This window comes from Gymnoscopelus microlampas (genome assembly GCF_963454915.1).
Source record: "Gymnoscopelus microlampas genome assembly, chromosome: 6".
NCBI classification, from domain to species: domain Eukaryota; kingdom Metazoa; phylum Chordata; class Actinopteri; order Myctophiformes; family Myctophidae; genus Gymnoscopelus; species Gymnoscopelus microlampas.
In genome coordinates, this window is record NC_139943.1 from 54,830,730 (window position 1) to 54,843,219 (window position 12,490).

Sequence of the window (12,490 nt, forward strand, 5' to 3'; positions counted from 1 at the left end):
CTGCGCCTGCGCCTGCGACCGACGTCACACACTATGATTGGCTGTACGTCTGAACAATGACGTGGCACATTGTGATTGGCTTGTGGCTTTTTTTCTTTTCAAAACTTTATTGAACACTGTTACAAATCACACTAACTGTTCTTCATATTAAATATCAGAACTTTACAGAGAACACTAACTGTTCTTAATATTAAATATCAGTCTTGCATTGCAGAAAGTACAAAACATAACAATGTTATGTGTAAGAATTCATTACATGGATAAGTTTTAACAGAACGTTATTAATATGTTTTCGCGATAATATATTTGTGTCTCTATAATATTAATATATGATAATATATAATAATATATAAAGATGCCTTCCGCCCAAGGCAATCCAAAAAATCTTCTAAGTACAAAGTACCACCAGGTCCCTGCGGAGGGGGGTCCCCTCCACCCAGCCCCGTACCCAGGATCCGGGTGCCTTGGGCTGGGTAGAGCCCAAGGCACCTCCTCTCTAGGGAAAAAAGGAAAAAAGGAAGGAAAAAAATAGTTATTTTTTCCTCCGCAGGGACCTGGTGGTACTTTGTACTTAGAATATTTTTTGTATTTTTCAAAAAGAACTTCTCTACCCAGCCCAAGGTCCTGGGTACAGGGCTGGGTGGAGGGGACCCCCTCCGCAGGGACCTGGTGGTACTTTGTACTTAGAAGATTTTTTGGATTGCCTCGGGCGGCAGAGACACAAATATATTATTAGCACTTTCTCTATTTACGGCCCTACATCTACATAAACGTTTAGATTTCAAATATAAAGTACTTACCTCATGGCCAATATATTATCGCGAAAACATATCATTAACGTTCTGTTAAAACAAACAAATTGTCCATAATTCACTAAATAATCACCATTAAGCCTCTTCCAACTTATTTAATATATCAATGATATAAATAGGTTACCACTGGAAAAAGACGTTCATTTTAAAATAATAAACAAGACTTATCCATGTAATGAATTCTTACACATAACATTGTTATGTTTTCTTATGTTTGCTTATATTGCTACGCTTGTCAGGGTAAAAATTCCTCACAATTATAGTAGAATTCGATAAATAGACAGAGTGAGGACAATTTTCCTGGATTTTTTTGAATATCCAAAATCCCAGATGATATCTAGTGTCATTATTATCATGTTATTTGCTATAGCTCTGCTGTCCGGCAGGAACCAGCTAACTCCAAAATGTTCATTTTTCAGGAAATGAAAAAACGAAACAAAAATGGAGTTAGTACTGTAGGTTTTGTTCATCATTGATAAGAACAGCTGAATGGACCTCCAAGCTCACAATGAGGTTGGAGGTCAAAAGGTCGTGGAGCCTGGAGTCAGCAAAACCTCCACCCCTCTTTGCTGGAAGTAGCTGGTTTAGCAGAAAGTTTGCGAGTTTGCTCGGATCCAATGGAGTTAGCTGCTTTTGTCAGAAGCACCTTTTAATACTTTTCATTGGTTCCATATGTATGCAATTTTATTGAGGTATCTAAAGATCACAGAGTAAGTTTCTGACTGGGCGGTATGGACTGTTATCCCCAGGCTGTCAATTAGTGACAGCCTATCAAACAATTCTCTCTATGACAGCCATCCACAAACGTACTCTGTGCTCTTTAGATCTCAATAAAACAATATAGTGTGCACATCAAAAAACTAAGATGAGGAAACGTGTTACGTTTTTTATTTCACTGAACTAATTATTTAACAAAGGTTGCAATCATTTAAAGATAGGAATTACTATTAATATGTTTTGTCCACCTGGCTCATCTTGACTTCAATGCATTCCATCAAACGTCCAGCTCCAGCTCACCTGTGTCGCATGATAAGGTGTAGAATGTCTTTCCTTTCCTTATTTACATAACCTTGGGTCATTATAGGCAAAGATGTTCACAATGTTTGAATGGGGCATAAGTGGTTAACTGCTACTGTACTTTGCCTGAGTGTGTGTGTGTGTGTGTGTGTGTGTGTGTGTGTGTGTGTGTGTGTGTGTGTGTGTGTGTGTGTGTGTGTGTGTGTGTGTGTGTATAGTATTGTGTGTGTTTATGTGTACGCACGCTACTTGGCACCCACATAACGTGCGTGTATGGGAGTCTGGATTTGTATGGAGTTCTTAATTGTGTGTTGCTTTTTTCTTGCTGTATTCTTGTGAGATGTTTTGTTTCATTCAATTTCTGTTAAAATGTCGGCATGCTTTATTGACTAAAGATACATTTGCTTTGCCAAGGCTTTGCAAATACATTCATAGCTGAGCAATCACATAATGTACACAGTTTACTGCATTATAAACAGTATTACATAAACACATACCCCACACACACACTAAACCTAAATGCTTATGCACGCTGTGTAATAATTCAGAAAGATTTAGTGTAAAAGATACAAAACCATTAGTCATGTAAATTATGTATGCACGGTCACACACAGCGCATGCGCACATGCACAGTGCATGTAATTATAAACCCATATTCAATTTTATCGTGAGAGATAATCACATTTATGTTCTATTAACCCATAAAATCCTATTCTTAATTGAAATAATTAAACAATAAGAAAGTGTGAGAACTACTGATTTAAAAGGCATTTGTAGAATCGGCCTCAGGTCTTTTATTAATGGTTTTATCAATCTTTTGTCCCTCCAGCCAAGCCCCGGAACACTGCCTCCACGGTCACCGTGGTGTCGGGGGAAAAGATGGCGGTGGTGGCACGCTGCGAGTCGGCCAACGGCCGCCCGGCCGCCCAGATCTCCTGGGTGACCACCGCCGGCGGCAACGCCACCACCGTGTCCAAGGCAGGCGGCGACAACACGGTGACGGTGACCAGCGAGTACAAACTTGTTCCCCGGGCAACGGATAACGGCAAGGACATCAGCTGTGTGGTGTCTCACCGAACGCTGACCAAGCCCAAGAGATTTAAGATGAAACTGGCTGTGGAATGTAAGAGAACATGCGCACGCGCTTGCACGCACGGGGACTGCCCATAAGTCCGACATCCCATTACTACGACTAGTGGCTTCCGCGTGCGGTTAGGGTTAGGGTTAGGGTTAGGTATAGGGTTAGTAACCGTCGGAACAATGCGCCGTCGGAACAATGACACGGCACCGCACGCACATGCACACACATGTTTGTATTACTATACTTGTAAGGACATAAATATCTTAGGACGGCAGTTTTACGAATCCCATTTTTACAATTTGTTGCCATTTTTACCCCTAACCCTAAAACTGAAAATAGCTTGTACTTGTAGATCAGCTATTTTTGGTGTGACACTGGCGCGCAACTAAGTACAAATCAGGCATAACCCCAACCCCAACAATAAACCTTACCTCTAAATGTCTCATCCTGACCCCAACCTGAATCTTTTCTAAATGTAAATCCACCTTTTTTTTATTGCCATAAAAAAAAATCTGGAGGAAATTGTCCTCACATGGTCTATTTCTCAAATCATAATATACTTATGGGGACATTTGGCCCTCACAAGTACACACACACACACACACACACACACACACACACACACACACACACACACACACATACACATACACATACACATACACACACACACACACACACACACACACACACACACACACACACACACACACACACACACACACACACACACACACGCTATTGGTGTTCAACTCCCCTCAACAATTGAGTCTACCAAGTCTGGTAGAATGGTGCAAATGGCCGATCTACAAGCTTACTGTACATATTTTTGAGGGGCCAAGGCCAATGGGCCCGTGGATCCTCTTTGCATTTCTACACTTTTGTTATTATTCTTCGGCCGTTTATGCATAATCGGCGTATTATCTCATAACGTGCAGTCACTTTTTACGAACCTCGGCTATATGGTAGAGGGCTATGTCAAAGGTCAGTGACATGAAAGCCACAACCATTGGCCAAAGGGTGGCGCTGTAGCAATCAATTGAATGCAAAACTTTGTACAGGTATAACCCATGCCCTGACCTACAGCCATGAAACCTCAATACACATATTTGTCTCCTCATGCCGAACAACTTTCGCGGTCTGACTTTTGACCTCTGACCTTTAGATTTCCCACCATTTTGAATTATATGAAAAACAGTTCAAATCTATGGCCTTTTTACATGAATATTGCATTTTTATGTTTTGTTTTGTTATTTTTATCTAACATCCCAGTAGAAGAGAAGTTTGTATGTAAAAGAAAATGATGCCTGCATGAGCCAAATGATATTGTAAAGAGCATGTAGTGTATATCTGTATGTCATTTCATGTCACTATGAATTGAGTACATAAAGACCCCATTTGAAACAAGCCGTTAGGCTTTCATGGGCTTTTTAATCCTATTTAGTTGACCTTATTTAAACTGTACTCATGTGCTTTTTCCATGCAAACTTCTAAATAAAGTATTCAATCAATCGATCAAAGTAGATCTGCTATTTTCACAACTTTTGTGTGACACTCCTGTATGATGAAGTAGGGCATTCATTTAAAACATAAAAAGTTGAAATATGGACATACAGGGTTTCTGCCCGACACCAACGATATGATGTTTTTTTTTTTCAGTCTCGCAGTCTCCAACTCTTAAGGTGATGATCTCCTCTAATGAGGACGTGGAGAAAGAACACAAGGCTACGTTCTCCTGCTTTGCCAGTCTCTTTTCACCACCGGTCCATGAGATCACGTGGCAGAGAAATGGTCAGGAGATCCTCAGCGGCTCTGACATCAAGACTTCCTCTTTTGAGGCTGAAAGGAACGCCAACGGGACTTTGTACAACGCAATAAGCCACCTCCAGGTGAAGGACACCGACTGGATGGATGGACATCCAACGATAACATGTGTCTTCCAGGGCTCTGGCGGAAATGTGAGCAAATCTGTAACACGCGATGCGAACGAACAGCGTGAGTATAAGATGTTGCGACTGTACATTCACTTTTCTCTTTTACCTTTTACCGATATCACAGTTTAGCCATGCCTCTGCTTATAATTAAAGGTAGGGTAAGTGATTTGTTTTGTATTTATTTATTTTTTTGTTAAAAAGGTTAAAGTACTATATTCTGATAGTAATCATTGCTACAGAGCGTTTGTTCGGTCACAGGGGTCTCTCCAGCTCTTTAGTAAACAGAATATAGTACATTTTCAGGTAGGTGACACAATTTGAGCCAATCAGGAGAGAGCAGAGAAAATGCATTTTCTGTTTAATAAAGAGCTGAGATACACGGGAGACTCCTTTTACTGAACAAACACTCTACAGCAATGAGTACTATCAGAGAGCTATTTAACACTTATTTTAACCAAAGTAAATCACTTACCCTACCTTTAATTCATTAATTAATTATTGGCTTAGGAATGTGACAAAATAAAACAAAAATTCAATGAATTCTAGGCCTCATGTGGGGTGTGTAATTGATAGAAAATAAGTAATTTTCTGGGTGAACTACTCCTTTAAGAACCTATGTATTGAAAACTCACTTTTCAAGGTTTTAAAGAAAAACAATATTTGTTTTTTTTCCCTACATATTAATGTTATATTAACACAACAATCGTAGAGTTTTGCCAATTAGTTTGGGGCCCCACTTGCGATTTACAGCCCGCCAGTGGGCGCCGGCCCACAGGTTGAGAACCACTGATTTAACAAATCAAAGCCTGCAGTTTGACTAAATACTCCATACATCCTCTTTCAAGGAAGGAACTGTGACAACCCAGACGAAAACCTGATGAAAATGGAGATCCTGCCCCCGTCGATTGAGGAGCTGTTTTACAACAAGAAGACCCTGCTGGTGTGTGAAGTTCTTGAACTAGTGGCCACTGTGGACGCTGTCACGTGGCAGGATAAGGATGGAACCACACTGCCTAATGCCCAAAACCAAACCTCCCTAAGAGGAGGTAAAAGACTGTTCAGGGTGGCTGTTGAAGTCTTCTATGAGGAGTGGAACAAGGGGATACATTACTACTGTGTGGCTGAGCATAAAAGCCTGCTTTTCGCAAAGGAGATGACCTTCGAAAGGTCAAATGGTAAGAAAATACTAGTACTTTGTACAATCTAATGTAAGAGACTAGATTACTTAATGAGCACTCAAGTGCAGATGAATTTATATATATATAGGATAGGAAAGGATAGGATATATAGGATTATTATGTACCCTAGAATCTAGATGGGACTTTCTGCCACAGTACTAAAGTCATTTGAATCATACTTAAAGGACACAAGCAACTTTGTGTCAGTAGACTCAACTACTGTAATAGGTGTCCTGAAAGAATGAATGAATACATACACACACATATACATACATACATACATACATACATACATACATACATACATACATACATACATACATACATACATACATACATACATACATACATACATACATACATACATACATACATACATACATACAGTACATACATACATACATACATACATACATACATACATACATACATACATACATACATACATACATACATAAAATAGACAGACAGACAGACAGACAGACAGACAGACACTCTTTGATGTTTACACTTTCTCCCTATCTGTAAATATGTATTTAAAAATACAACTGTTGATGTAAAAAGCAATGAATGGTTGAGGCTTATAAACAACAAATAATAAACTAACAATTTAGTTATTTTTTATCACATGAAGAACATATTGTTGTTTTAGTGTGAACGTATTTATAAATGCATGTATTTATTTGGAATAGATGTATTTTCCCCTGTATGTAACTGCTAACACGCCAAAACATGGCAGTGTGTTTACACACACATTTGCACTCAAAGGACCACAATAGACATACTGTAGGCTCTCAAGCCTGTTCTCTATTTGACACATACTGTATACAAACGTAGGATCATATGCTGTTGTGTCAATACAAACGTCAATCAGAAGATCAAAATATTTCCAATAAAAAGATTTGACACAGTATATACCATAATATATTACTAGAGTGGTAAAATGTTGTGGTTGACCTTGTCAAATGCAACTGATATCCAGTAATATCATTTGTAATATCATGTTGTGTAAATGTTATGCATTGAAACATAATTATTATTATATTATTATCTAGCCTGTGTATTTTTATATTACTTACTCTACCTCTATCATCTCTCTTCTGCAATAATTTCATCCACCTCTTTACACCTGTGATGTGACAATAAAGATGATTCAAAGGGGCTAATATATTGTTCTCTCACTCTTGCAGGAGGACTATTTAAGCGTCCGTCGGTGTTCCTGCTGCCTCCAGTCGAGCAGACCAGTCAGCATATGGTGACCCTGGTTTGCTATGTGAGAGACTTCTACCCCAGGGAGGTGGCGGTGTCTTGGCTCATTAATGATGAGCCCGTGGAAACGGACTCCAGCGATTATGCGTTCAATACCACTAATCTGATGGAAAATAAAGGAGTCTTCTCTGTTTATGGCCAGCTAACGTTCAGCGATGCCCTTTGGAGAAAGACTGAGGCTATGTACAGCTGCGTCGTTTACCATGAGTCCATGATAAACACAACGCGGATAATCGTTAGGTCCATGGTGGAGAGAACGGCTGACAAACCCTAGAATGGCCTCTTGACCTGTTTATAGCACTGGCGGCCATTTTGTGGTTCCACAGATAGAAAGCCCGTTCATTTGTTTCCCATAGAGATTTCCGAAAATATTATGCCAATGAAAACTCACTTTTCAAGGTTTTAAAGAAAAACAAAGTCCCATGAAATGTCTTTATTTTCATTGTTTTAAATTATTGTTTTATTCATGATTTGGGGGGACCACTTGCAATATCCTCATGGCCCCCAGTCCACTATTTGGGAATTGCTGCCTTGTAGCAGTGGTTCTCAACGTGTGGGTCAGGACCCCCAGGGGGGTCCCCACATGATTTTTGGGGGAGTCCCCAGATGACAGTGAAGTGACAATTTAAGGACTTTTAATACCTCGAAAAGAAAGAAAAGAAGAACACCATTATTGCATCTAAACGAATCAACAAACTACACTAGAAAAACTGGTCAAACATTGGCCAAATTGTCAAATAATATAAGAAAGAGGCAAAACAATTTTAAATAGCCGATCTACAAGCTCACAACGCCTCGCTGCGAGGCCTTGTGAGCTTGTAGATCGTCTATTTTCACAATATCTATTATCTCCATATATATTTTTTGTATCTATCTGTGGAACCGAAAATGTAATGCCTCAACTACATAACAAGTGCTTGTCAGAGTGGGGCAGTCCCCAGTTCAAATATGATCATTTTGGGGGGTCCCCAGTTCAAATAAGATTATTTTGGGGGGTCCCCAGTTCAAATAAGATTATTTTGTGGGGTCATGGCATGGAAAGGTAGAGAGCCACTGCCCTTATAACATTGCTAAGGCATTTGTGCCACAGTTAAAGCTGTACATGTCCTACTAACCCTAACCCATACGTATATGTCATGTTTACATGAGTGTTTGTATTAGACCCACCTTCTTCTACATTATAATCTTTACATTTAATCAGCCACAAGTTGTTGCCATGCATTTTTGCTACATTTGAAATTGTAATAATTGCTTCTAGGACTGATGTACAGTACAGCTCGGCTAACCAAGAACCAAAGGCTCCTCCAAAATAAGAACCACAGATGTGCATTATCACAGCAAAGTGTGAAAGTGGAGAGTTTATATTTATTCATACACATTTGTCCCCTGAAAGATGAAAACATGGACAGAGGCCTTGTAGAGGAGCTGCAGTTGGGGGATGAGTGCCCTCTGCTGGTCAAGGGTTAGCCTATGGTTCACAATTCAGGGTGTTTTTCTCACCAGGGCAATTTGAGGAAAGTTCTACAGCATCTAGTCTGTGAATGTATTTTGTCCTGGCTCATGACATGCAATGTCCTTTATCACAAAGTAAATAAATGTTTATTAGTACAGCATGTCTTTGTTCTTCTCTGAAGTCAGAGAGAGCTTTGGTTTTAGTTCAGTTTAGTTTAGTTTATTTGAAACACAAGAACACACAGGTTAGAACATTTTGAGGATGAGACACAATTAAGTCCTTATTTCCACACACACAAAACAATTTATTGTTAGGCTGAGGGTCTCACAGCGCCATCTTGGACTCTGATGCATCACTTATGTTGTGTGTCTCTCCATATCCTGGGACAATGCTCTGCATGCAAACACAGGGTTCAAACCAATTAAAAAAATTGCCACTATCTGGGGACAACACTGAACACTCAAAAACACTAGAAAACGTGTCATAAATGACAATTTGCCAAACTTATACAAAGTACCAAATACGGTACAAGTTCTCTTGTACTATGTGCAAGTGGTGTGAGTAGGATCAGCATGTCCCAGTGTTACTTACGCAGTCTTTCTCATTCATTTCCTGAAGGAAGAAGATGTACCCATTTATCTTGGACTTTGTTAAGTTGACTTTCTTAATTGATTTGCACACTTTCTTCTCCTTTGTAAAAAAAAACAAACAAAAAAACAACAACAAACAAGACAGAGATGAAGACAGAGTTGGTTGAGTCCATTGGCTACAGTTTGCACATCAGCCACAAAGTTGTGGCTGATTGAGATTCAATACATTCAAAGGGTTAGTTAGATGATATATGGGTAACTGGTGGACCGGGGGCCACATGTGGCCCCCACCTTCACAGGTTAATATCGGAATATTGATATATTATTGATTTCAGCTGTTACAATTCCAAACATGACCCGCTTTAATTACTTCAGTCTATATTAGTAGCTTATTGACTAATGTTTCATTTCTATTGTCTTTTTTATGTCCAATGTATTTGTATTTAAGTTCACATAAGTATAACTAAATGCATTTGAAATGAAATAAAAATGTACATTTTCAGGATTCTAATTCAAAAATAGCAACAAAGGAAAATCAGAACTCAAAAGTAGCAAAGATAGCAGATCTACAAGCTCAAAATGCGTCGCAGTGCGACCCGTTTTGAGCTTGTAGATTGGCTATTTTTGCTACTTTTGTGTGACATAGAATGGCGAAGTACGGCATTAACTTACGAAAAAAGTTAAAATACGGAGATAAGAGGTGTCTGCCTGACAGTATATGCAATGTGGCCCTCTGGAGTGAGTGTGGAAATATAGTGGCCCTCTCCATCATCAAAGTTGCCCACCCCTGAGTTAGATGAATGTCAGAACATCATTCTTAATTCAGTAGAAGAACATGCATCACTAACCAGCTGATGATGTTCAGAGAGAGTTTTGACCGCCTTGGTCAAGTCCTGGAGAAGATCTCTGCCCAAATACGTCTTTTGCAGTGCATTTACAAAATGCTTCAGGTCTTTGGCAAACGTACCACTGCAGTTACACTATGGAACAAAAGACAGGGCCTGGTACTGCAGTTATGTCAAGTAGAACCAATACAATGAACAGAATAAGCAGAACATGAGATACTTGCATGGGCCATTCTGTGTGAAGGACTATTACTTACTGCGTCCTCTCTCATTTTGTTAGTTGGCACTTGCACTGCCTATAGAAGTAGAGATAAAACAAATTATTTTATTATTAATCTATTCAAAGGTTATGACAGAATTATAATGATCACATTCACATTTATACGCATTAAAAAAACAAAACATAAAAATCCCTATCACTGATTATTCAGTATAAGACCACTGTACGACTTTACAGAGTCAAATCCTGAGTATAATTGTAATTCTGAGTCTAACAATAGACCAGCCATACGACCCCCAAATTGACTTTCATTAATCCACAGACTCCTGTTTGATTATGTCCTAGAATCCAAATAAATGTTGTCCCAGAAAATATGTTTTAATATAGGCTAAATAAAATGTTATAAATTGTTAATGTTACATAAGAAATAGATGCATAGCGGTGAATATTTATAAACTTAGAACATCATTCTTTTTTAGAATATCCACTACATAAGTGAATTGACTGATAGTGAAATTAAACTGCTCCTCATTTGGCTGTAGATCTCTGGGGGGGGGGGGGGGGGGGGTTGAAAACATCTGTGCTAGAGTGATCCTCATTAGTTCATAATGCTATACTTACTTGTCCCAAGTTTAATCTCTGGTTTTTGATTTTCTCCAGCTGATGGATGATCTCCTGTATGGCGTTCCTGTCTCCATCCTTGTTGAAATCCATTGCCCTGGCATCAGCCTTGCAGATATGCAAGAGGACAACTATAATCACCATGTACCTCATATTCAACCTGTTTCTCTCTCTGTCTCTCGTCTTGCGTGTGGGAAGAGATGGTGATACAGTCTGAACAGTCTTTTTATGTCCCAAAGAAGAGGAAGTTGTTATGTCATCACATACGCCAGAGGGGACATACTAAGAAAGAATGTATTTGGAATCTTGATATGAAACAAGTCACAGCAGGATTGCACAGTCGTTAGTTAGCCCCATGTGATTTGTGTCATTGTTCCTTAACCACAAAATTGCTCAATTTTGATCCCCACCACGTGTCCTGTCAAAGTGCCCTAAACTGTCTGAAACCTTTCAATCATTCACATTTTGAAAGATCGATAAATGTTTAATTAAAAAATAATCAGTGTTTGAGGTAAGATTATATTTGACAGCATCTACATGATGAAGTTCACTATCTGCCGATCTGGGATCATTCTCAGCAGCTTCAGGTGCAGTCCACTGTCCCAGACGGTGTACACCCATTTAGACCGGGAAAGTATCTCTGCCATCTTTCTTTGGCTATTCAAAAATAGCAGATCTACAAGCTCATAGCGCAGCACCGAGTGCCGCGCTATGAGCTTGTAGATCTGCATTTTTTGAAAAATCTTGAAAATGTGTGCAAATCTTTTTAACATATATTGTCAAATATTTTGTTCCAGGGACCTCCAAAAGCAAAGATTTGAGTTAAAAATAAAAAATACAAGTATGTTCAAGATTTTTCAAAAATAGCAGATCTACAAGCTCGAGTGCCGCCCTACGAGCTTGTATATCTGCTATTTTTTGAATACCCCAAAGTATACAATAATAATGGTTATAGCTAAAAATCTAAAATGACACAGTAGCCTATATGCGTTCCCGGTCTTAATGGGTTAAAGCGGCTCTCAGGTCCAGTAACACTATACTACCCCAGCTTTCTCTTTTTCCTGGAAGCTGTCTTCTGTGTTTTGCATAGTAGCAGTGTTACTTGGCCCACCGCTTGATCCAGCTTCATGTACAGTACACATGGATGAGATTTCAGAGTAGTTCAGAGTTCCTGCAATGATTTGTTGTTTTCCAGAAAGTGTCTTAACAACCCTTTTTTTGTTGCATAGAGACAAAATACATAATACTTAAAATGCTAATGACAGCACTTTATCCAGTTTCATGGACGGTACATACTGTGTATACGTAGCTGTGATTTCAGTTCCTTCTTTCTTTAACTCGGCTGATAAGGTATTGTGAAATGATTTGTGGTTTGTCAGAAAGAGTCTTTCTAAGTTTGCTTTCTTCACCATATGCTGCATAGTTTTTTTTGCTGATGTGACAAATACATTTCCCATTCAACAAGATGAA

At 39.1% G+C, this 12,490-nt stretch overlaps 1 protein-coding gene and 1 gene segment (V, D, J or C); one reads left to right on the forward strand and one right to left on the reverse strand.

The window, feature by feature from the left end:
* The window catches only part of LOC311046823 (Ig heavy chain C region-like), an 11,055-nt gene extending 3,140 nt beyond the window's left edge, over positions 1 to 7,915 (forward strand). The window contains exons 2-5 of the C gene segment in view: positions 2,659 to 2,952; positions 4,570 to 4,905; positions 5,690 to 6,019; positions 7,213 to 7,915.
* Positions 7,916 to 8,446: 531 nt separating this feature from the next.
* Positions 8,447 to 11,202, reverse strand: LOC311046824 (uncharacterized protein). The gene is made up of 5 exons (XM_084059397.1): positions 11,021 to 11,202; positions 10,437 to 10,475; positions 10,183 to 10,314; positions 9,336 to 9,434; positions 8,447 to 9,137 (listed from the first exon to the last, which is right to left on the reverse strand). The coding sequence occupies exons 1-5, from the start codon at positions 11,171 to 11,173 to the stop codon at positions 9,069 to 9,071; spliced, it is 492 nt and encodes a 163-aa protein (XP_083915523.1). The 5' UTR covers positions 11,174 to 11,202; the 3' UTR covers positions 8,447 to 9,068.
* Between the last annotated feature and the right edge of the window lie 1,288 nt (positions 11,203 to 12,490).

What these genes read in the sequence shown, in the direction of transcription:
- LOC311046824 (XM_084059397.1), bottom strand. Translation starts at nt 11,173, where the DNA reads ATGAGGTACATGGTGATTATAGTTGTCCTCTTGCATATCTGCAAGGCT. An exon ending in AGAGATTAAACTTGGGACAA is followed by an intron (nt 10,476 to 11,020) that starts GTAAGTATAGCA and finishes CTACTTCTATAG; the next exon opens with GCAGTGCAAGTGCCAACTAA. An exon ending in TCTCTGAACATCATCAGCTG is followed by an intron (nt 9,435 to 10,182) that starts GTTAGTGATGCA and finishes TTTTTTACAAAG; the next exon opens with GAGAAGAAAGTGTGCAAATC.